The sequence below is a fragment of the Alligator mississippiensis genome, chromosome 5 (genome assembly GCF_030867095.1).
Source record: "Alligator mississippiensis isolate rAllMis1 chromosome 5, rAllMis1, whole genome shotgun sequence".
Lineage (NCBI taxonomy): Eukaryota > Metazoa > Chordata > Crocodylia > Alligatoridae > Alligator > Alligator mississippiensis.
Window position 1 is genome coordinate 100,754,356 of NC_081828.1, and position 25,582 is coordinate 100,779,937.

General features: G+C 43.3%; 1 protein-coding gene across 5 annotated transcripts in view; it reads right to left on the reverse strand.

The window, feature by feature from the left end:
• The window catches only part of MYO10 (myosin X), a 325,103-nt gene that overhangs the window by 62,319 nt on the left and 237,202 nt on the right, over nt 1–25,582 (reverse strand). For all 5 annotated transcript variants that reach the window (XM_059728622.1, XM_059728626.1, XM_059728625.1 and 2 more), the window contains 10 exons: nt 20,787–20,893; nt 19,616–19,807; nt 19,265–19,304; nt 17,996–18,898; nt 15,810–15,933; nt 13,940–14,183; nt 9,065–9,160; nt 5,961–6,054; nt 4,644–4,699; nt 1,606–1,748 (listed from right to left, as the gene is read on the reverse strand). In XM_059728622.1, the coding sequence (XP_059584605.1) occupies nt 1,606–1,748; nt 4,644–4,699; nt 5,961–6,054; nt 9,065–9,160; nt 13,940–14,183; nt 15,810–15,933; nt 17,996–18,898; nt 19,265–19,304; nt 19,616–19,807; nt 20,787–20,893 (1,999 nt within the window). The remainder of the gene's footprint in view (nt 1–1,605; nt 1,749–4,643; nt 4,700–5,960; nt 6,055–9,064; nt 9,161–13,939; nt 14,184–15,809; nt 15,934–17,995; nt 18,899–19,264; nt 19,305–19,615; nt 19,808–20,786; nt 20,894–25,582) is intronic.

Genomic DNA, 25,582 nt, shown 5'->3' on the forward strand with positions numbered 1-25,582 from the left:
AAGATTTCCAGGGTAGGTGATTGCACCACCTCTGGAGGGAGCTTATTCCACAGTCTGGACACCCTGACTGTGAAGAAGGTTCTCCTAATGTTGAGCCTGAATTGATCTTCCAGGAGCTTGTGGCCATTACTCCTGGTTTTCCCCTCCAGTATCCTAGTGAACACTGACCCCTTGATGTATTCCCCTAGTGTAGTGGTAAACTGCTACCAGATCCCCTCTCAGCTGTCCTTTCCTCAGGCTGAAGAGTCCCAGATCCCTCAGCCTTTCCTTGTATGGCTTGCCTTTTAAGACTCTGATCATACGGGTGGCTCTTCTTTGGACTCTCTCAAGCTTGTCCACATCCTTGTTAAAGTGTGGTGCCCAGAACTGGACTCAGTACTCCACCTGTGGTCTCACCAGTGCTGAGTAGAATGGAAGAATCACCTCCTTGGCTTTGCTGGAGATGCATCAATAGATGCATGCCAGAGTATTATTTGCCCTACTGGCTACAGCATCGCACTGCTGGCTCATATTCATACTGTGGTCTATTATTACCCCCAGGTCCTTTTCACTTGTGGTGCTAGACAGTTTGGTGTCACCAAGCCTATAGGAGTGTTGGGGGTTGCTTGTCCCGAGGTGGAGCACTACATTTCTCGATGCTGAGCTTCATCAGGTTCCAATCCACTCAACTTGCTAGCCTGTCTAGGTCCACCTGTAACTGTAGCCTATCTTCAAGCGTAACCACAGTTCCCCATAACTTGGTACTGGACCGAACACCAACCCCTGCAGGACACCGCTGCCCACTTCTCGCCAGGATGACACAGATCAGTTCACGATGAGTCTCTGGGTCCTATCCTGCAGCCAGTTTCTCACCCACCTGACTGTCTTGGAGTTAAACCCACATGCCTCCAATTTTCTCTCTCCATTTACATGGAGAGAGAGTCACATTATTCCCAAGTAAAGTGGAGGGTGAAAGACTACACGCAACTTGTATATTGGGCCTTTTCAATTATAATGGTTCAGAGACATCTTTTTAGATCAGTGGTGCTCAACATCCAGCCTACAGAACTGTCATCTGACCACTGGAGCTATCCATGTGTCAGGAAATTTGGTGGCAGGGGAGCAGTGGCAGCCATTCCCTTGCTGCCAAATTTCCAGACTGGTGGGGAGTCCTGCGGGCTGGAGAACATGGCCCTGCACTCTAGATCACACTATTGTACAGGGTCAGGCCAGTGCTGGCCAGATCCAGGCGTGAGAGGGGGTGCCGACATGCTGCACTGCACTCACGGACTGATCCCATGCAGACACCATGCCACTAATCTGGCCTGAAGGGCTGTAAGGTTGAGCACCACTGTTCTAGCAAAAAACATCAAGGGACCCCAGCTCTTTCATTCACAATGGCCAAACATGCCTGCACTGCCAGGGTAACTGTTTGCATGGAAATGTTGCATTAAGAAAGTACAAGTTTGATGTTTAATTGTGTTCACTGAGAACTAACATCTAGGTAAAAAGTGGAGGTAGCACTCTGCAGGTTGCCAGCATGTGCACAACTGCAAGTTTAGGAAATTCTACTCTCTGATTTAACCCTTCTGATTCACCTCGCTTCTCCTTCCAATAAATTCTTACCCCTCACGATGAATTCTTGTCCCTCCACTCGGGTGTCCCCCTTTGATCTCTGCAGCAGGGTTATCCAGTGATGCATCTCCTCAGGGGTATCCGCATTGCAGTGAAGAACACGATTTGCAGTGATGATCACAAATGAATTGGGTCTATGGAAAAAGTTAACATGGAAAAATACGCTTTCCTGTACACAGAACTCCTGTTTGTACCACAGTTAAATGATTGGCTTGCCTGACCTGCTATAAATATAAACACTTCCTTTTGGTTGTATTTTATATCCAGGCTAATATCACTCACTTATGCACCATTTGTTTTAACAACTCTAAATCTATAAAATATTAAGCAGTCAGAAAGACTGTTGGAAATTGGAGGTAGATAGGTATCAAAATGTTTGGTTCACATAGTCCTGAACTGTGGGAAATTTGACATCCAGACTTTGTAACTTAAGTCCTAACTTTATTGGTCAGCTCAAAATAAACCCACAAACTTTAATCAAATTTGGAGCTGGATCCAAACTATTTAACTCAGGCTCTTCTCTATTTAAAGTGTTTTGCTTCAGTGGCTACATTAGCTGAAATCAACTATATTCTATAAAGACCCATAATGAAGTTCCCTGTGAATTCAGATCCCTTTATTTTTTAAATACAGAGCAACTCAATTTTTGAGATGGCAGAATCTATTTTTAATGAGATTCTGGCCTTCGCCCAGTCCTAAACCAAGCTTCATTGATGCATTGACAAATAGGACTGTTTGCCCAAAAATCACACAAGTGGACTGTGTTGGTGGCTCTATGTGGCTTAGACTGTACTGCTGGGTTTTCCTGGCTCTGCACCATTTGATTTATACTCTTCAGAGCTAATTTTTTTCCCATGATACCAGTTCTCTTAAAAACTATATCAGAAAGTGTTTAACAGGTGCAGCCAGCAGTGCCCATGCCACCTGGGGTGGCATAAGCAGATCACCTACACTGAGGTGGAAGGAAGCAATGTACCTTCTTTGCTTTATCATTCCAATGAGAAGATGTTTGAAATGCTGCCTTCTGTTCTGGGGAAATTTAATAATAAAGTGATTTGGAGCCAGTTCAGAGAACAGCAAGTGAAATTGTTTGCCAGGCTGCAGACTTTCCCCCTCAAACGGGAAAGCTTCCTGTGCTTTCCAAGCACACAGGAGGATACAGTCCCAGCAATAAAGCATGTGTAATCTAAATGAGTGTTGAAAGCAGTAGTAGAGGGAACATGCAAAGTGATCAGAGTGCCCAGGAACAGCTATGTTTTTCATGAATTGCAGAGGGGAGAGACAGTGGAAGTGTCAGAGAAGCAAGAGAGAAAGTTACAGATAGCTAGGGTCAGAGTGACAAGGAGCATGGGAAAGCTATAGCACAAGGGATGAGATTGTCTGACCAACAGCAAGAGAGAATAGGGAAAGGAGGATCAGAACTGCATAGACGTGGTCAAGCTAAGTTTAGGTTGATGTGAAACATCCAGGAGAGATGACGGAGATGGGTGGAAATCTGAGGTTAGAGGGAGGGACATGGGTCAATATTCAAGGGGACGACAGCTAAGGTTAAACCTGAAGAGAAGGGGGGCTCTAGATACAGTGCAGTGAAACACTTGTAGGAGACAGCTACAAAAAAGAGATGCTGAAGTTCAAAGAGGTGGAAAGAACTGAGAAAAGATGGTTTCAGATGCCAAGGAAGGATAATCTCACAGCAGCAAGCTGTAATTTGCAGCAAAGTACAACTCCATTCATAGTGCATTTATGAATGCTGAGCCAAAGCAGTCTCAACCCAATCCCTTGGTATATAAATTGAGTAACGGTGCATCACAAGGGGGAAAAGGCTGACTTTTGCCTCTTGCAATTATAGATGCCTGTTGTTTAAGCATCCACATAGCTGACTGGAAGACACAAATGCTATATTGTCCACATCAGGCAAGTGTTTGTTCCATCTTTGTTCCATACAAACCTACTGCTGTTTGTATCTGGAAAACTGAAGAAGTTTTTAAAAATTTGGTCCTTGAAACTGAATTAGAACTATTCTGTACTGGCACCAAAAGGGCCTAAGACAACCCAATATTTCTTTTTCCTTCTCTAATCACTGATCCTAAGGAATGTAAAAATTAAATGCCTATGCTTCCTAATATATCAAGTGGCAAGATTATGGTGAGAGTGCTTCCCACCCCACCTCAAGGAAGGTCTGGTACCATGAGGGTGCTGCCAGGCGTATCAAAATTTCTAAATGCCATGTTTTAAACCTAACAAACACTTTCCTTTTTTGAGCATTTGCTTCCTGGTGTTGCCATGTTTATAAAGCTTGAACTTAAAACTAGAATTACTGGCCGTATTCAGATCTTGATGGGGCTAAGAACTTTTTAGGGTAGCTGCTGCAAACTATATTATTGACATTCTGCATGGCAGACAGTAATCTTAATGTTCCAGCTAATGAGCATCTCAAAACAAGGTCACCTTTCTCTTTTGTGATGTGACAATTTCTCAATTTTTATACCCAAGGATGAAGAACATCCTGACCAGAGTTTTTCAATGACAGTGAGTCTTCTAGTTTGGCAGCTTGTCCCAAGGTCCTCTCTTTGACTCAGAATAATCTGTCATCTAAAGTTTGTTAATAGAATACAACCTCCAAGAAAGGAAAATGAAAATGCTACATAGCAAGGCTTTAATAGAAAACCTGTAGCCTTAACTGTTAGAAAGGGGTTGTATAAACTATGTCATTATTGTTCACCTCCTGCTTTCAGGATTCTAAGCAAGACTGAGGACTGATTATATGCTGCACCATGCATGGGAGAAGTTTCATTCCTTTATGTAAGGGTAGACAGATAGAACTCACAGCGGACCTGATGCAACTCCCTCCCTGCCCATGTTAACATCCCGATTTGGGATCTTCCAATGAGATATCAAAAATGTAAAGCACCAAAAAAGTTTCACATGAGACTTGTCTGTAAAATTTAGAAAATTAAATAAAAAATATCTGAATTTAACAGGGAAGAGGGTTAAAAAAAACCCAAACAAAACAGAATATTAGAACTTACCGATCTGGGTTGTCAGAAGCACAGACGGAATCAATCAGCCCCACATCCAGTGTGCCCTGTGCAACAAACAGGTAAATAACGTACAACTGGCTATGGATGTAGGCACTGTTCCTCCTAACCACTAAAATTTGGAGGAAAATAAACCAGGGACTTAAGTAAAGAGATGCAGAAACACATCATTTCTGGTAATGCTCACTGCATAGCTCAAAAAACATTTATCTTGCAAGTGCTGCAACCCAGTTACAATTTTAACTCAATTAGGAGTACCCTACAGCAAACACCATCCCCATACAGCATGGCAATCCTGTGAAATCAGCTTCAAGCAGAATCTAGATTTTTATTTGCCTCTGTTTTCTTGATTACTCTTTCTAAATCAAGTCAAATTTGTATCAGAATGTAGGTCCTTAAGAAAGAACAGAATGGAACAGCCCAACTGAAGTGTTCCAGTATTGCTTTTATTTCAATTGGTTTTTATTTCTTCACCAGTTAAATATTCCTTTGTAGCATTTCAAAGTCAAACACCGCACTGTTGCACATGTGCATAAGAATCTAATGGGGAAAACTGACTAAAAGGAAAGAAATCAACAAATTCCCACCCCAGGGATGGACCATGGAAAGGAATCAGAGTCCAGAAAAGGTAACAAGGAAATTTAGATACACACACTAGGGATTTGATTAGGGTCTGCTGATGCTCCTGCTGGGGACTAAAACCTAGTTGGTCTTGCCCTTCCACCCAGGGATGGACCAACTGCCAGATTCGGGATCAGGAACAAACTTTACCCTATGGTCAGATTGGCATGGACTGTGGGGGGTTTGGCTTCTTCTCTATGTTGGGGCATGGCCCTCTTTACTGGATCTCTTAAGTCTATGTTAACAACTCTTGCAGCAGTAGGATACCAACAGTGCCCTTGTCCCCCTGCTTTACCTGCAGCAGGTTAGAGTGTTCGTGGTGTTTTTGGACAATATGCCTTGTAGCTGTGTGACAGGGTTATTTGTATACTTTTAGGAATAGGTTAGACGAGCACTTGCATGGGATGGTTTGGATGAGGATGATTCTGCCTTGATCAAGGGACTGGACTGGATGGCCTTCTGAGGTCCCTTCCACCCTACTTTTTATGATTCTATGGAAATGCAAGTTAAAAATCTAGGTTTCACCAGCCTGTTAGGAACACATAGTGCATACCACAATGGGGCCTCAGCCCTGAGACCTCTAGGTACAGTCACCAGTATAACATTTGTAACACCTATAAGAAATAGTCAGTTCTCTAAAAATACATGCTTCTGGACTGGGCAGCTTCCCCCTGCTCCTGGACTTACCACAGCATTTTGTGGGTTTGCCTGCTCATCATGCATCTCCCTGATCTCCTGTTCCGTGGAAGCATGGACCTGACTCAGTACACTGAACCACTGGCTGTGGAGAGAACAGCACATACCAGTGTGACCAAATGTTTCTGCACAAGGAGCCTTCCCATTATCTTTGCACTCTGTAGAGAAGTAACAGGTTCTACAGGTTTCCAAAACTGCCTCAGGAAGGATCCCTACTGTTAACAGTGTTAACAACAGCATGGCTTTCTGTCCACCAGTTCAAACAGTGCTAGAATATAAGAACAATCACCAGGATATTTGTATACCCCCTCCTGCTCCAAAATGCTTGTTTTCCAGTCACAAGCCCCTTCTCACCATGCAATTCTAAGACAAACACCTCCTGTAAACATATATCATCTCTGAACAAGTGACTTTATGCACTACTCTATGCTGTCCTTTCATGGAATTTGATAAAGTGAACTTGAGGTCACAAAAACTTGTGCTCTATATAGAACTCATTAGTTACTCTATCTACAAGGTGCATACCTACCCTTTCCTCTGCCTGACTTCAGACTAGCATGGCTAACCACCTCTCAAGCAAACAATGCCTTTGTGTGCACAGATGTACTTGGGATACAAACAGTAGTAGCCATATACAAGTTAGGGGTTTTTTTAAGTGATGTTCATATCTTAAATTATTCCTCATGTGCCAATTCTGTAATTGGGAATTTCTTATTATTACAAGTGCTTGAGATCTCATTCCTCATGGCCCCTGTACAATTTACCTGCCACGTGTAATTCTGCTGCAGTATGAGAGGAGGTTTCCTAAACATCATTCTCTGAGAGATGAACTTGTCATTCAAATGAAAATCACCTGAGGCCAAGTTTTCAAAGGGGCCTCAACTCAACCTTTAAAATGGCTTCCTCCACTTTTTTTTTTTTTTTGGTGCCCATAGTTTGTCAGGTAGAAGGTTGCATATACAATTGTGTGTGTGTAGGCTTACATTTAGAGGTGTTTTTCATGGAACCTAGATTCATAGATACAAGGGTGGGAAGGGACCTCAACAGATCATCGGGTCCGACCCCCTACCCTGGGCAGGAAAGAGTGCTGGGGTCAGATAACTCCATCCAGATGCCTATCCAGCCTTCTCTTAAAGACCCCCAAGGTAGGGGAGAGCACCACCTCTCTTGGAAGCCCATTCCAAACTTTGGCCACAATCACCATGAGGAAGTTTTTCCTAAGAGTATGCTGCTACACCTAATTAATTTGTAGGCAGCCACAAGATCACCTCTCAACCTTCTCTTGTGGAGGCTGAAGAGGTCCAGGTCCCTTAATCTCTCCTCATAGGGCTTGGCCTGTAAACCCTTAACCATATGAGTGGCCCTCCTCTGTCCATACCTATTGCAACTGAAAATGGCAGTGCATAGGAAGTGCCAGATTTCCATAACTATAGAGACATTTGGAAACTGGACTTCTTTCAACAGCCCTAGAGAGGCTGGGAGGTGGAAAGACTGTCATTGGAGCCCGGGGGCAGTATCCTGCCAGACAATGTTTTAGTTAGTGGCACTGATAAAAATGGAAATAGGGAGTGAACAATAACAGTGGTTTTGATCCAGAATTTTGGACAACCGGGACGAAGCTGAGAATTTGTTTAGTGTTAAAGTCCTTCATATAGCTTTGCACAAAACACCTGGATCTCCAACAGACACTACTTTCCTTCTAGTTCTATGTTTACACTCAAAGAGCACAGGTATCCCAAGGGTGGGGACTGGCAGGAGCAATTCTCCAAGAAGAGTTGCCAAGTTGAGGGTGAAACATTTCAAACCTAGGGAATCTCTCATGGTTTCTACCCAAAGTCATAGGTCAGCCAAGGTTCACTCAGAACTCAGCATCAGTTCCAAGTTAAGCAAGAATTCTGCTGAACATGCCCCAAGCCTTGATAATATCTGAAACTAGGTAAAATGGTTTCTAGTTTTAGCCATGGAAGTTTAACCATAGTGTCTAGTAGCAGCCCTACCTGACAGAGCATGATTCCATTGCTTTTGAGCAGCCTCTGGCCAGTACTCAGAGCAACACTGACAGGCCGCAAAGTATGCCATTTAAAAAGTTTCCATACCACACATGAGATCAGTTTGCCCAAGGGGAGAACACGTGTTTAGAATGCTTTATTTGATTTAATTAGATCCTGTATTAAAGGAAAGAATTCTGGATAGTATAAGTAACTGATCCAGATTTAATCGGCAAACAAACCATTAGAGATCCAGTTTCTAACTGTGCTAAACACCAAGGGCTCTGCTGACTCTGAAAAATCATCACATATCTCCCACTTGAATTAAGGCATCTTAGAATTATAGTGTACTGTGGAAAGTAAAACAAGGAAAATACCAGCAGGAGATGGCTTCATCTGGAATATGCGTGGTATGTATACTAAACACACACTGAGACTGTAGTTAATTATCTTTTGTGTTTTGGAAAAAAGTAGAAATATGTGAGGACATGAAGGCCCTTATCTTTGGCAATTTCAAGCTGACAGCTCCATGGAGCCTTTATGAGACTATGAAGAGCAGTTTAATTAAAAAAACCCTAAATTTTAACTGGATCTTTTGCCTTAAATTTGACTCACTCATGCAAACTCTAAATATATTTCTGGAAAGCTCAAAAATCGATTTAGACTATAAGGAACAGCCTTTAATCTGCTGCCATCTTTTGAAATGAAGTTCATCTCCCCCTGAGCCTATAGGATCAGGGCCTTATTTTGGACAACTTGCAGTAGGTCACATGGATCACAAAAAGTAAAGGGGCCAATAAACACAGAAAGTGTTGGGAGAAGTGGCTGAAGGAACTCAGTCCCCTGTACCAACACTCAGGGGTTGTCACAGGGAGCATGCTGGGGAGCCGCACACAGTCAGCTCCTTTGCAAGTGCCATGCTGCCACTGGCAGGCCTTCTGCTGGCTTCACTCTCACGACCGGAGCAGTTTTTTGGACAGGGGATTAACAGCAGTGTCTTTAATATTGCTGGCCAATATTTTCATAGACTTCACGGAAAGGGCTGTCAGCACTGCTGCCAGCAAGAGTTAGATAAGTAGGAGATGGAAAGATTAATGATTTCCTTACCTTGCATCCTCAGGAGACTCAGCAATCAAGTGGTAAATCCTGTCAGCCATGATTAGATCAATCCCATTCTCCTTACCAGTATTATCAACAATCTCCCTGGAATGGTTGCAAATACCAGAATTAACACTACTAGGATACTCCTGGCAGGAAAATACCCTTCTGAGAGAACTGGAAACTCTAATATTTAACACAACTACTCACTTCACTTACTGTAATTCACCTTCAAGATTTGTAATACAGGCTACAGTTTCTTAAACCATTACCAGTTCACAAAAAACATGTGCAGTGTCCACTGTCCAAGTAACCCATGCTCAAGCATGTTAAGAGGCTTCACTTTTAGACTTTCCCCTCCCCTGGTCATTGTAATTGCATCTTTTAGTAAGAAGTAAGAATTGAAGGAAAAGTATTACCTATCAGAGAGAAGGAAAGCAGAGAGCCCTTTCAAAGGGAAAGCCTATCTTGAAAGGAGATTTAGGCACATAAGGAAAGCAAGCCAGATGTTCCAAAAATCACTCTACTTGAGTTTTTGGATGCCCAGCAGAAAACATTTTAAAGAAGCTGGATATTCACAAAGTGCGGATCAACTCTGAAAATTCAAAATTCTCTAACATGTCACTTTAATACTAGAGCACCGCCAAAATTATTAGCCACATAGGGCAAGATTGATGAGTTATCCATGTTACACCAACTTCAGATATTCTGAGGCAACATTAAGACTTTTCAAAGCTTAAATTTTGAGTCTTGTCTCTTTTTCTTTCTGCCACTTTATCCTGTTTGTGTACTGTTAATGAACAGGGGGAAATAAACAATGCTATTCTCATTAATCTCTTGCATATGACAATATTTGGTGCATGTGATTTACCCTCATTCCCGTAAAATCTTCATTTAAAATGATGCCTTTTCCTGAATTTTGCTTATTTCCTCTTTACTATGATATTCTCTCAGTATTTGGCTCTTTAGGTAGTAAAAGTGAAGCAGCACAAGATTTCATCTCAACTAAGGCTCTTAAAAATGGAACAGTGAAATATTTTAAACTGCATGCTAATTTTTAAGAATCTGCACACTGAATGTTAAACAAACCCTTGTAGTCCTGGATCCAAAACCACAAAAGCTATATTTTATTTTACACAAATGACTGCTTAGATAAAAGCATATTTTTTTTAATTTCACATACTTAGACATATTTGGTTCTCTATTTGAAAATATTTGCGAATTCCAAACCTGCATTTTAAATACTATTTATACAATTACAGGTGCTCCTCGGGAGCTCAACACTTGCTGCCACTGGCCGCCTGCCACCACCGGGCTACCGCGGATTTTGCTATTCATAGGTATCACAAAAACATATCCTCCGTGAATGGCGAGGGTCGCCTGTATATGCTTTGCAGTTCAATTTCAAAAGAAAGGAGTTAATTGCTAAGGTCACCCTTCATGAAGAAATACTCCGACATAATTTAGCAACAAGAAATTAATTTTACTAGGCACAGAGAGGACTGGATTAAATAACTGGCATGGTGTATGTGACCCAGAGTCACATTCAATAACAGTGAAAAGCTTGTAAGAATTCATAGCTTAAATTCAGGGATTTACTATGACAGCTACTATGATGGCAAACCTGAACATGCTCATACAGATTGATCCAAAGCCCAAAGTCAGTGGAGGACTTCCAATTTATTTCATGATGTTCTGAATCAGGCTCAGAAAAAAACTGAATCACTTCATAAATAAACAATAATCTGAGTTTATAGTTTAGACTCAAAAAGTTAGTAACCAAGTATAATCTAAGATCTTGGCTCAGGAGAAGCAGAAAAAATGGTAAAAGATACTGGAAATTTATCCCAACATGTACTAGTAGAGCCACATGGTGCAGCACAGATGCACTTCTACACAGATCTGTGACTAGCCTGGACTACCAGTCTCTGATTTTCAAGCCATGGAGATAACCCAAACTCTTACAATGTATTGAAAACTTAGTTGAGAAAGGAAAGGCACTCCCCTTGCAATAACTTCTCTTAGCTCATGCTTGGAGAGACTTAGAGTTGCAAAATTCATTAAATAATCTGTACCAGATCATTGTATATACGCCTCTTCTAAATTCTTCAAGTGCTGCAGGGAAGTTGTAACAATTTGATCCAAATGAGAGTCAATGAAAGCTGCCCAAGAAAAATCACCATGCCCTGTTATGAAAACTCTATCTGGGATTGGAATGGGTTTGAGAATCTCCTAATAAATCTGGAATATCGTAGAATGGTTATAACCCCTCCATGGTAAACACTGAAGCTAACTTGCATATTGGAGGGAGCGATCCTCAATGCACAAACTAAGTCTATTCCATCTCGGAGGAAAGGCAGCAAGAGGGCACAGCAGCCCCCCTGGCTCTCCAGGGACCTAGCAGACCTCCTGAGACTAAAAAGAAAGGCCTACAAAGGATGGAGGATGGGAGTCACCTCCAAAGAGGATTATCCTGCACTGGTCCGGTCCTGTAGGGAGCTGACCAGGAAAGCCAAGGCTGCAACTGAACTCCAGCTAGCTTTGAGCATCAAGGACAATAAAAAGTCCTTTTTCAGATATGTGGGGAGCTGGAGGAAAAGCAGGGGCAACGTTGGACCCCTGCTAGACCAGATGGGGCAACTGACAACTGACGCCCAGGAAAAAGCCAACCTATTAAATAGGTACTTTGCGTCAGTCTTTCATCAGCCCCATGGGACGCCCATGCCCGCTACAGGGCCGGGAAGTCCGGGTGAGGGTGATCCCCTGCCCTCCATTAATACTGACTTCGTGAAGGAACATCTTGAGAAGCTGGATACCTTCAAGTCAGCCAGCCCTGACAATCTACACCCCAGGGTACTCAAGGAGCTGGCGAGCATCATAGCCCAGCCTCTAGCGCGGATCTTTGAAAACTCTTGGCGCTCTGGTGTAGTGCCCGAAGACTGGAAGAAGGCCAATGTGGTGCCTATCTTCAAGAAAGGGAGGAAAGTGGATCCGGCTAACTATAGGCCCACCAGCCTGACTTCTATCCCAGGGAAGATCTTAGAAAAGTTTATTAAGGAGGCCATCCTTAATGGACTGGCTGATGCCAACATCTTAAGGGATAGCCAGCACGGGTTTGTTGCGGGTAGGTCTTGCTTGACCAATCTCATTTCCTTCTACGACCAGGTGACCTATCACCTGGACAAGGGAGATGAGATTGATGTCATATATCTTGACTTCAAAAAAGCCTTCGATCTGGTGTCCCATGATCATCTCTTGGAGAAACTGGCCAATTGACGCCTTGGGTCCTCCATGATCCACTGGCTGGAAAACTGGCTCCGGGGTCGGACCCAGAGGGTAGTAATTGATGGATGTCACTCATCGTGGTGTCCTGTGACCAGTGGGGTCCCCCAGGGCTCTGTCCTTGGACCCATACTGTTCAACATCTTCATTAATGATGTGGACACTGGAGTCAGAAGCGGACTGGCCAAGTTCGCAGATGACACCAAACTTCGGGGCAAAGCATCCACACCAGAAGACAGGCAGATGATCCAAGCTGACCTGGACAGGCTCAGCAAGTGGGCGGACGAGAATCTGATGGTGTTCAACGCCGATAAATGCAAGGTTCTCCACCTTGGGAAAAAAAACCCGCAGCATCCTTATAGGCTCGGCAGTGCTGTGTTGGCTAGCACTATGGAAGAAAGAGAGTTGGGGGTCATCATTGACCACAAGATGAACATGAGCCTGCAATGCGATGCTGCGGCTAGTAAAGCGACCAAAACGCTGGCTTGCATCCATAGATGCTTCTCAAGCAAATCCCGGGACGTCATTCTCCCCCTGTACTCGGCCTTAGTGAGGCCGCAGCTGGAGTACTGCGTCCAGTTTTGGGCTCCACAATTCAAAAAGGATGTGGAGAAGCTTGAGAGAGTCCAGAGGAGAGCCACGCGCATGATCAGGGGTCAGGGAAGCAGACCCTACGATGACAGGCTGAGAGCCCTGGGGCTCTTTAGCCTGGAAAAGCGCAGGCTCAGGGGTGATCTGATGGCCACCTACAAGTTTATCAGGGGTGATCACCAGTATCTAGGGGAACGTTTGTTCACCAGAGCGCCCCAAGGGATGACGAGGACGAATGGTCACAAACTACTACAAGATCGTTTCAGGCTGGACATAAGGAAGAATTTCTTTACTGTCCGAGCCCCCAAGGTCTGGAACAGCCTGCCGCCGGAAGTTGTTCAAGCGCCTTCATTGAACACCTTCAAGATGAAACTGGATGCTTATCTTGCTGGGATCCTATGACCCCAGCTGACGTCCTGCCCTTTGGGCGGGGGGCTGGACTCGATGATCTTCCGAGGTCCCTTCCAGCCCTAATGTCTATGAAATCTATGAAATCTATATAATCTGAGGAAACTGGTTTGGCTAGAAAAGTGCCACATTTACACAGAAGACAAAATACAGCAGTGTAGTTCCAAACCTCCCTGAAAAGATGTGAGACTTGGACCCGTAGTATATTTAAAACACTAATGGCCCACTGTCTAGCTTATCCACTGCTTCTCCCACTCACTCTATGCCAGGCTTTCCTGTGATTGAACACTTGGCAGCAAGTCCCAAAATGACCAGTGTATTGGGGGGAGGAGGGTGAAGGGGGTTCTAGTCTCAGATAAAAAGTATGTATTTATATTACAGACAGGATTTTCACAAATGCTCAGCACAGGCATGCTTCTGGGAAAGTCTTTGTTGATTGCAGTAGGAGTCAAGTTAAGCTAATGCAGGGTCCTTTCAAAATCTGCCTCCCCACACATGTGCATGTTCATGCACAGTGGAATAAATGGGAATTGGCATTTTTCTGGATTAAGCCCTAAGAGGTGCTGATGAAAAGCAATATTCAGAGAGGAATGATGAACCTACTTGGCTGTCCGGACATCAATGGTACCCTTTAGCTTTTCTTCACCGTCGTTTTCGAAGTACATCAGCCTGGACTGCCGGAGAACAAACCAGCGTTTCTTCCAGTTTCTTCTGGAGAGCGTAGATGACCCGCCCCCCTTCTTGTGGAGCCAGCCCTGTTTAAGTGCTTCCTGCTTGGAACGGAACCACAAAAAAGTCTCATCTTTCAGGACACACCAGCGCCTCTTCCACGTGTTCATTAAACCACCTGGTACCAAAGACAGAGATCATCTTGCAGTTAAATTAAAAACAAACACAAATCAAAGGATAAAGGAAAACAGAGGCTGAATCAATGCTGGTGTTGGGAAGGTGCTGACCAATCACCAAAATAAGAAAATGGTTGCCTTTCTGTTGATAAATTACAAACCTGAAGGCTTTGTTTTTATGCACAGCCTAATGCCACTTCAGAATAGCCTCAGCAGTGTAAAGAGGCCTGAATATAAATGAGAATCAGTCCTCTTATAGCTTATTGGTAGCTGAAAAACATTTTAATATGTATTTAAACTTACAAATGGGGGAAAATAAACAAACTTGAAACATTCAAGGTTGCTATGAGTTAAAAATGCCTTCCTCAAAACCACAAACCCTGGCAAAACTGAGGACTTGCCTACTCTGAAACTTTATATGCTGGTATATTTAAATCAGCATAATCCTCTTAGTGTGAACACACTTGTATCAGTATACAAGTGCTTATAGCCACATAAGGACTTTTACCAGTATAACTATACTGGCACAATAAATAAATAAATAATTCCCCTGGCCAACATTTATCAAACTAGAATTTTAATTGCTGACCACGGCATGAAGCAAAAACATACAATATCAGAGGCATCACCTTTCATGTCTCCCTGCCCAATTCCCCATTAACAATCACGCCATCCCTACCCCAAGCCAAGTAGGAAGTATAGTATGAATGACCACAAGCCTGCTAAGCAGAATGGAATACAACTCAGAGACTAGTGCCACTAATCTGGTGGAGAAATCAGGTTTCACAACCAGGAAGCCCCCAAATAGGATCTTGTCTCCATCTCTCACACTGCTCTGCAATACAGTCCCTCTTGCTCACTTAGGCCCAATCCAAAGCATACTAAAAAGTCAACGGAACTGGCCCCCTGATGGGTTTGTCTATTTAGGATATATGCCTACGTTGCTCTGGACTGTGCGAGGTGGAGCTGCCATTAAAGTACATTGTGGTCACTCACACCTGTTCCACTTGCACTGAATGCTGAAAAAATGCCACATAGCCACCAGTGCAGAAGTGCTTCGTGTGCCCAACATTGCTTCAACAGGCACACTTCTGACTGAGAGCAGCAGGGCATATGCCAAGCAGCAGCCACATAGGGTTTTTTTCAGTATTCGGTGCATGTGAAACATGAGTGAGTGGGCAGGGTATGTTTTTCTGGCAATATTCACTTGCATGGTCTGACACAGTACAGGCCTGTATTTGAATTCTAGGGTTCTTAGGGAAGGGGCTGTCTCTCCTTTACATCTAAAACAAAACTGGCTTTCCAGCCTGCCCTAACTGTACTTGAGAATGTACTTAGTTTTTCACAAGACAGTGAAGATATAATGTGAAATGGAGGCAAGGTACAAGTAACGAAGCTGAGCTGCCCAGCCAACGACCCTTTGCAGAAGAAGAGCTAACCAAACTCTGCCTGACAGGACAGAGACTTTCCAATAGGAGCCTAATTTCAGAATGGCTCTTTGCAGATTCTTCCATCACCCCTTAAGAAGCCCCCTATAAAACAGGACTGCTGGAGTGGAGCAGTAATTGTACTAGCAAAGAGGAAAGAACTAGTGAGATTTCTGAATACCCTGGCTCTTTATTCTGTACCTTTCATATACAGAAAGCTGTGGAAGTAGGGCAGGCTAACGCAGCTGTAGACTGAATCCCTCCGATAAGAGAGTTCATCATCTGTATCAAACCTGGAGTCAAAATCTTCTTCACTGTCTTCAAACTGGGGAAGAAAGGAGATGAGGTGAGATGAACATTCAAGGAGGGGTGGGAACACACACACGCGTGGAAAAAAAACTTTTCTCTATACGGCTCTAGATCAATTGGCTCTTAGAAGGTTTTTATTCTCTCTATTCCCCTCAGAACTGGAAAACCCGTGTCTCTTTGTGGTGAAGGGAAGACGTACCAGCAACAAGGAGGAAAGAAACCAGAGTAGGCAGGGCCTCTGGGAATACCAATTGCTCTTCTCCTCGTGCCCATGTGAGTGGGATTTTTAGCCTGAGGAGTTCGATTTCTCACACGCTGACAGCTTCATTTTGGAGCTGACAGCCAGAAACATTGGGTGGGACTTTCAAAAACTTCTGAGTGAGCTCAGTGCCTAACTTCCATTGATGCAACTGTCCAGCTGAGGCACATTAGACAACCCCTTGCACTAACCTGAACAGTGTGACTTGTTCTGGAATCTCTCCACCAAAAGAAGCCTCCTACCTATCCTGGAATAAAGGCAAAGGCATGGCCTCTTCTCCAATCTCATTCCCCAGAGATTAATGGCCAGGTCCTTCTCAGGCCCACATGCATTTTAATTTAGCACTTGGAATCTATGCTTGAAAAAAAATGCTGAATGGTCATCATTCCCACAGGAATCAGTGGAAGCAGAGCATGCTCAGCATCTCACAGCCTGTGTCCTCTGGTGATCGATTACCTTCTCTGACAAATGTTATGGAAGAACTTTGCAGCTGTTAAGGGAAGGTGTACAAGGGGGAGGAGCTAGGGCACATTTCTTCCCCAACTGTTCAAAGGCTATGCCAAACACCCAGCTTAGACGGTTTTTAAAAATTAAAGATATATGTTGAATCCTTAGGTATGGGGCAACTTCCAATTCAAGTAATCAGCAGTTGGCCAAGTTCCTCATCTGGTTCCAAATATAGAAGGAAATAGGAACGGTCTTGAGTCAAAGCTGCTGAAATGTAGCATAGGGGTAATAAGCAGTTATTTACCTGGATACCTGAGAAAGGATAGGGTATAAAATGATCCAACTAACACCAGGCCAGTTAATTTCTCCTTTTATCAGAGAAAGAACTTGCTTTCTATCTTGTACCACACATCCCTGTCCTGGCTGAAAGCTCCATATCCTACTCCTCCTTTTCTATCCTCCCTGAAGGCTTTTCTTGTCCACCAGAGGATGAACCTTCCCCAAACATCCAGCATGAAAGAAAAACCAACTGAGAACCACAGAAATTAAAATAGGAGTAAAAATCATTCCTTTGATGGCATTTATTCCCTGACCCTTAGTAGTCAGATATAGTGATACTACTGCTTTCACAATCAGTCAATATTTGTATATTTTTCATGGCTACTGCTCTCCAGCATGATGGAAGCTTATTCATTTGTTTCTTGTCCCAAATGTAAATTGTGTCTCTTCCACATATTTATTGAAGATGAAATCAAATTCTTTCAAGAAATTCATGTTGGGGAGAAGAAAAGGACTCAAAACCTCCAGCATGATGGAATGACAGCCATGAAAAAGAACCTTCAACAGAAGAGAAAGTAAGAATAACAAGAATTCAGATTCAATCAAATGAACCTTTGCCATCAGATGAGATTACTGTGGATATAGAAGTTTTGTGTGTCATGAGGATTTCTGCAAGCAGTTTTTTCCAGAATATTTCACACTGCATATACAGCTGAATCCTTTTGCATCAAAATTATTTCCACCTCCCTCGTACAGAAATTCATTCATAGGCCACATCCTAGTCTATGTTTGGAATTCCTGGTTAAAATTAACAGGCAGTTCTGGACCTAAAATGGATGGAAGGTTACTATACTGTAACTAGGAATGTAGTTCACATATAATTGGTCTGTGCATTTCTAGTGCATCTAGTCCAATACCTCCAGATGCCAGTTGATGACTATGTCCAAGTTCAAATTATATATAACTTGCACATTCACAGGGGAAGACACAGCAAGTAGAGTTAATGCTTTTACTTTTAAAGGGACAAAATTAACAATCAATTTAGCTGAACAGATGGATATTGCAAGCGATAATAAAAGTAAAAGATACTCACAGAAGACTGGGCTCCTTCAGAGCTAAACCTGTATGCTCCAGAGCTGTTGTATGTCCCGACAGAACACCGGTAGTCAGGAGACCACTGGCTACTGTGAGAATTGGAAAAAGTCACACTGCTGCCAGAAGTGATGGCACCATCTTCATAATCATCCTGGTCATAATCATAGTCCCCATCGGCAGAAATCAGTTCCACAGAGTTTTGGGGTCGGCAGGACACGTTTTCTGGCATGCAGTATGTAGATTCACCACTTGAAGAATTGTGGAGGCTGAGGGAGTCATGACTGGAAGGTATCAGCATGGCGTTGCTCGCCACAGGGCTGGCTGGCACCACTGTGTCATTCATATAGGGATCTTCTTCTGAGGAGTCATCACTTGTCCGAATGCCACTTGTCCTCTGATCAGAATGGCTGTGCTCACTCAGATTGGGTGAATCCTTAAATGCATCGTCATCAGCATCAAAGCCCTCGTCCACCTCCTCCTCTGGGTATGGCTGGCTGAAGTTAAAGTTGGGCTTCTCACTGCAGGGATTCCCAGTCAATTCACCACGCTCAGAAGAATAGCCACTGCCCACAGAAAGTGACCTCTCGATGTTTCGGACGCATTCATCAATCTCATCAAAGTTCAGTGACTCCAGGAACTCCTGAGCTGCTCGGCATGCCTCATCCTCGAGGCGGCTGAGCTCCTCGTCTCGTAGCTGTTGCAGCCTCTGTAAGGAAGCCTCAGTTAGGGACAGCTCCTGCTGCTCCTTCATGCGTTGCAAGTCTTCAATCTCCTTTTCGAGGCGCAGTATCTCTTCCACCTGCTTGTTTTCTTTCTGTTTCTCCAGCTCTTGTTTCAGCTCTGCTTCCTTCTGGGCTTCCTGCCTGGCTGCCAGCTCCTGCTGCTTCCTCTCTTCTTCAGCCTGCATTTAGAAAACAAAAAAACTCAACATTCCTTATTTTCTGTTGCTAATGCACCATAATCCTTCCATGCTATTTATTCACAAGGCCCCCTCCTCTCCATGTAAGATGATGAAGTGAAAGTGTTATTACATTTACCCACAGACATTTGAAAGCTCACCCCTGAGCACATGGTTCAGTCCTTGCCAGAAACTAAATGAAGCGTGATGTGAAAGAAATCCCCATGCAAACAACTATATCAAGTTTCCTTTTGCTTCACCTGCCAACTCAGCAATAAGTTCAGTCTAACTGCCATGGATGCCTTTTTCTTTTTAAATGGTTGGGACGAGATATAAATAAATAGACTGGACCGACATAATATCATTTACCTGCTGGGCAAGACGTTCTGCTTCCAGCCTTTGTCTTTCCCTGAAAGGGCAAGGGAAAAAATTAACAAAAATAGTTGAGGAAAAAGAATCCTACACTAGGGAGTAGCAGAATTTTCAGAGGTAATGTGCTACATACAAGTGGTAGCCCAAAATAAAGCCACGCAGAATACCATCTCCCCTTGCCAGAGCATGTGCTTGTGCAAAACCCACTCGGGTTACACTTCCACCTTTCAACCTCACTGGTAAAGCTTTATGAAGCCTTTCTTTTTTTTTTATTTGAAGTGAAGGCTATTTTGCATGAAGCCTGAGATGAGCCCTTCAGATGCATTCAAATAGCTGGGCACATTATACCTTCCCTCCTCCTCTTTCCTCCTCTTCGCCTCCAGTAGCTGTCTGTATACACGTCGAGCAGTCTGGCCTCTCCGCTGCTTCTGGAAGACTATGGCTGCTTTCTTCAGGCGAAGGAATGCCCTCCTAAGGAGGAATGCTCTGTAGTTCTTCTGTATCACCACCACACAGTGAAGCACCTTCCTATACTGCTTTCTGAAAGTCAGAAGGCATGTATTTGTAAATAGTGTCTGACAAAGCATCTAATGGAGATTTCTACATAACCAAGATAGTAAAAAGGACAGGAGGCTTTAACTCTGGTCTTGTGACAGTCCCCCCATTCTGGCTTCTCTTCTCTCTCCCTAGAATACAGACAAGGTATTTTTGTGAGAAAGCTAGCTGTATTTTCACTAAGTAAATGCACACCACCCAGCCTTACATTTTTTATGCCCCGAACGAGGTGACATTGTTAGAAACTAGAGCAGTTTTTGATATATATCCCGCACTTGTGAAAAGAAAAAAAAAGTCACAGACATCAGGGTAGTTTTATTCTCATAAAAAGAGGTATTCTGGTTATTCTATATGACATATTGTTCAAAATATATGGCTAGGACTGATATGCACATGAAAAGAAATGACTTCATTATGCAAACAACTACTGAGCTGTCCTCTATTGACTTATACAGAAAACAGATGGGACGCACTACCCTGACTAATGCATAATGCATGGAGCTAGGTAAGCAAATAAAACACCATAATTTAGTCACCTAATGTCATTGCTTCTTAGGCAAGCACCATAAACTGATTAGTTCTTTTTGCCTTTTTTCCTCTTCCTGCAAAGTGATGCTCAGACGGTATAAATGAAGATATAACCCACTGACATAGCCAATGGACCCTGGGCCTAGTCCTATGATGCCATTACAAGGCTGGACTTTCTTGCCTTGTTTGTATCTTCCACAATCTGATGCTTCTCCTATTAAACATAACTCAAGCCACCTTTTGTGTTATTTTAAAGGACTAACACAAGGCAAATCAGCAAGATTGCTGCAGTCATTTACAGGACCTGGATGCCCAAGTACTATAACAACTTAATGGGAAAAGGGCCAGCTCCTTTCATCAGCTTTAGCAATCACTCCCAATGGAGAGAATCATTAGCCCACACTTTCCCAGTTAACATTCCCACACAGCTACATACCGTGCCATGTGGCCCAGAATGTGCGCTCGGATTGTCATGGCTGCCTTAGTGACTTCTACCTCTCGCTGTTTCTCCAGCTTGTGTTCCAAGGACTCCCGAAGAAAGACCTAGGTGAGAAAAGTGCTTGCTTAAGTGCTCCAGTCACCAGACTGCTGCTGCGTCATACAAAGGGCTGAAAAGATATGGAGTGTCATGGACAGCCTCTCTGTCATTGACAGGAGGAATTCAGAATCCAGTATAGGTTTCCATAAAAAGGGAGTGGAGAGAAGCCCTTAAAAAAAACATCCTGGCAGTTGTTCCTCCATTTTCCAGAGTCAGGGCTGAAATCCTGACCCTAGCCAAATCAATGGGATTTCTGCCATTGATTTAACTAGGTCCGGGATTTCGCCCAAACTGTCTACTCACTACTGGCTGCACTCAGTAGCATTATTACTGAACTCTCTTCAATGTAAAGAACTAGTCCTACTGAAGACTAATACATAAGCAAAACAGCCATGTTTTAGCAACACAAAACAATGCCACTTAGAACAAAGGCAAGATAATTACCTTGAGCTTTCAACTGTTGCAGAGTAACAGGTTACTATAAATGTTTGGGGTTTGTCTCTACAGCAATTATTTATTTCAGGCGGAGGGCCGCTTACTGAGTTTTGGCAAGCTGTTGAGGGCCACATGGATAGCCCCACCCCTTGACAGGTGCCCCGCCCCTGGTTGCCATCTTGGGACTGGAAGTCCCACCCCTAAACTCTGACCTTTGCCACTGGAAGTCCCTCCCCTTGCCCTGTCATCTTTGACAGGAACCAGGGACAGATAAATATTAATTTTCCATTTTTTTATGGTCCCCACAGGCCTTAAATGGCCTGGCAAGCCGAAACTGGCCCGTGGGCCATATTTTGCCCACCCCTGCTCTACAGCCATCTAGGTCAGGCTGGGCACATGGCTGAGAAATAAGCCCTGCCCACATGTGCCTGCTTTGCAAGTATTTGGGCTCACAAATGTGTGGAGTAGACAAATCAGCTGTGATCCTGACCAACCCCTCAAGCACGGTGCCCATTCCTGAAAATTCTGCTAGCCAGTGCCCAGACCCCACAGAAATAGAACAGGAATGGCAGCTATAGAAATGAGGGCAGCTTTACATCCAGGGACCTGCAGAAAAAGCATGTTTTTGGCCTGTTCTTAAGCAGAAGGCCTGTTGTTGTTCATCCTTGCTGTCTAGTTTGACATGAATGAACTCCCCATCAAGTCCTACTGCCTTCTCCCCTCTACCAGTAGCTCACACAATGTCAACCAGAACATCTGCTCTGCTCTACATGTAATTTAGCTGTAAGCAGAACCAGCTTCTCAAACAGAAACACAGCCTGTCCCTCCCAGTCAGAAGGAAAGGAGTGTGCATACAAAGCTAAAAACATCTCAATTTAGTATACCAACAGGCTATAACCCCCTGTGCACTGGGGTCTGGGAATGACAGACACACTCTTTGATAATACTCTACAAACCAATTCTTAAAGCACCTGACAAATGGAACTGCTCAGATTCCTGTGACCCTCCCTTAGAAATCTGCAGTGCCAGAGTGAACATAGGTATACAGGGAATAAGCACATTTCATTCTACAGAGCAGGCCCCTAAGACACAACTGATTAGCACATACGAGTCAAGACATGAGTGCGCAGTGCAGTGCAGGCATGCCCAATGAGACTGATATGCACATATTGAGAAAAGAACCCACTTAGCCCTTGCCCACTGCAAAACTTCTAGAAACACAGTGAATAAAAAGCATTCTCGGTTGTCCCTTTCACAAGTAATTAAGGTTTTACACATTACATATTTGTATCAGGGCCTTAAATGCCTAATTTCCCAAGGATACTCATGCCATTGCCATACCAGTTTTAAAAGACAGCATATGGTTGCTGTGGCAACTGGAATGGGCAGAGATGAACAATAGTCTTGTACTCACAGAACTGAAACACTGAAAATGCTGATTTTTTTTGTTTTTCAAATATGCAGCTTAAGAGAAAGTTTGCTCCCACATAAGGTCTTTTAAAGTCCTTGTTCAGCCTGAAGGAAGTTTTTTTTTTTGTTTTTGTTTTGTTTTTTTTAAGGCTGAATCATGACCTGCTTGCAAGAGCTGTTATCAGCAGCTAGAACAATCTTACCCCAAATGGTGCTCATTAAGTCTACTCATCGTGTAGTCATGTGCTATGTTCTCTCAGGGGTAGAAGGGCTTTTCCAGACTTTTTCTTTCACCTTCCTTTTTAAATTTAAGTTTTCTGGCATTTATTAGGAGTGTGAATAACCTAAAACTTGCTAAGAGTTAAGGCTGCATCAGTGAGAAGACAAAAGGTAGCTTCTGGGGAAGTGGCCTGTATAAGTGAGGTGCTGGTGTGGCCCATGTCAGGCTACGCATATCCAAGCTTCACTGTGGAGAGCAAGAGGGGTTGAGGGCCACAGCTGCTTCTTGTGTCCATAAGGCTCCCACTGCAGTTGAGCAGCAGCATTGCCCCACACCTTCATGTTTGTCCCCTCTCCCCATGCAGGTTCTACCAGATGATGCTCCATTCAGCTATACATTGCCATGAGATGATGGAGGAATAAAAACCATAGTAGACTTCAGGTGACAAAAACTGCTGTTTGCCCATGTGTCTGGACCCGGAATCCTCACTGCCAATTCAATTTCAGTGAACACAAAGGAACAGATTGTGAGAAAAGTGCAATCTGGCTACATAGCAGGAGACCTCTGTCCCCAACTTGACATCCATTACATAAAGCTATGAGTTTGTACTGTATCTTAATAAAAGTCAGAGGCAACTAAAATGCATTCTTCTGTACTGACATGTTTGTCAGTCAAACAGATAGCATTTCCCTTTCAGTGCTAGTTAACTTCAGGCGTGTAAAAAAATCTGACCACCAGTTAAAACAGCAGCTCTCCCCAGGGAAGATATAATCCAGTCACTCCTGACTGTAACTAGAAAGGGATTAGATTTCAGAACAATAACTTGGTTTCTAGTCTACCCATGGGAGCACATAATTCACCAGCACTTTCTATATGCCTGTAGAAGGGCATTTGTGCCCAAAAGCTTGCAAAGAAGACATTTTCCAACTATTTAGTTGGGCTAATAAAATATATCTCCCCAGGGGAGATACAATCCGGTCAGTCCTGATTGTAACTGGCAAAGGATTAGATTTCACAACAATAACTTGGCTTCTAGTCTACCCATGCAATTCACCAGTAGACTCTCTATATGCCTGTAGAAGGGTGTTTGTATCTGAAAGCTTGCAAAGAACAATTTTTCCATCTAAGTCCTGCTGATTAAGAGCTCATCAGTATAAAGGCTGCAAGTACCCAGCTATCTGTCTTTACTCAGTAGATCAACAGTCCTTTCTTTCAATTTTATTCTGCTCAAGCACAGTCTGAAAATCCAGTGAGGCTGATTTCCTACTAAGGGATTGATTTAAATGTGCTTAAAGTAAGGGCTTGTGCATTCTCCTGGACACATAAGAACAATAACTATCCCAACTCATGTCCAGATCCCACAATGTTAACTTCACTCTTTTATGTCAAATCATAAAAAGCTGCAAAAAGCAACTAGAGATGACATCAACAGACACAATTTTGTCTCTTTTGGATAATGTGTTATGCTCAGTGCCTACAATGCTGCTAAGGATCTTCCACCTCCTTCCTTTCCTCAGTAACAGGAAGGGCAACTTAAAATAATAGTTAAAACAGCATTCTGGATCCGATATAAATCCAATTTCTGAGAAAACTGGCTGTCACTATTCTTGGCTTCTTCTGAACTGAAGCATCATGAGTGACACGGGTGATTGTGTCCCCAGGCCAGACAGGCAGTCTGACATTAATGTGGTTGTGTCCAAATAAGCTGCTTGTAAACTCCTTGGCTAGTATTTTCTTGGCTCCATGGGTGTTTCTTGCTCAGCCCAGGGAAAGTTCCAAGACCAACTTAGATGTCAACTACAGTCTTAATGTATATGGATATTTCAAAATAGTGTGGATTTTGTGTAGAGCCAGGTCAAACTAATGTGCTGCTTCCGCTAAAGTGTGGGGTTTGTTTTGGGGTTTTTTTCTGTGTCTGCAAGCAGACTATGAGTTTTTAGGTCCCAATAAAATGCTGGCAGGATAGTTTTCATTCTTCCTTGTTGATCTTAATAGCGCATTTGGAGTAACTAACATGCCACCTTTTGTTGGGATTCTGTCTAGTAAGATAAGGAATTATGTGGTACCTCCATTCTCTTCTTACCAAGCAATACCACAAGTGGAACTTTCAAAGTCAATGTGTGCTGTGGAAAGTCATGCTGAAATCCATGGGACTTTATGAGGTCTCTTGGAAATGGTTTCCTTAGGGTTAAAGAACCCCAAAAGGAAGGAAGAAACACTTTACAAATCATGTTATCTAGTTCCCCCCTCCCACGCAGGTTCTATCAGGTGATGCTCCATTAAGCTGTACTCTGCCTTGAGGAAAAAAGTGGTTAAAACCTACTAAAAATAGGTCAATCTGTTCCACTTTTGGGTTTTCCCTTATTTTCAGTGGTGTCATTGGTGCCACATCAGCAGAAAGAAGAGAAGAGAGAGATGGAGAAGACCTACTGGATGATCTTGACAGAGTGGTTTGTTATTTACAGTATTCTTTTCTGTATTTTCTAGCACTTTACCTAGTGCAATTTAAGTTTCCTATCCCTCCCCTTCACTACAATAAAGAACCCCTCCACCTGCAATGCTTTGAAAAACCTAAGAAGTCCAGGCCCACAAAACAGCAGGAAAAATGGAATCTGCAAAGACCCATTCC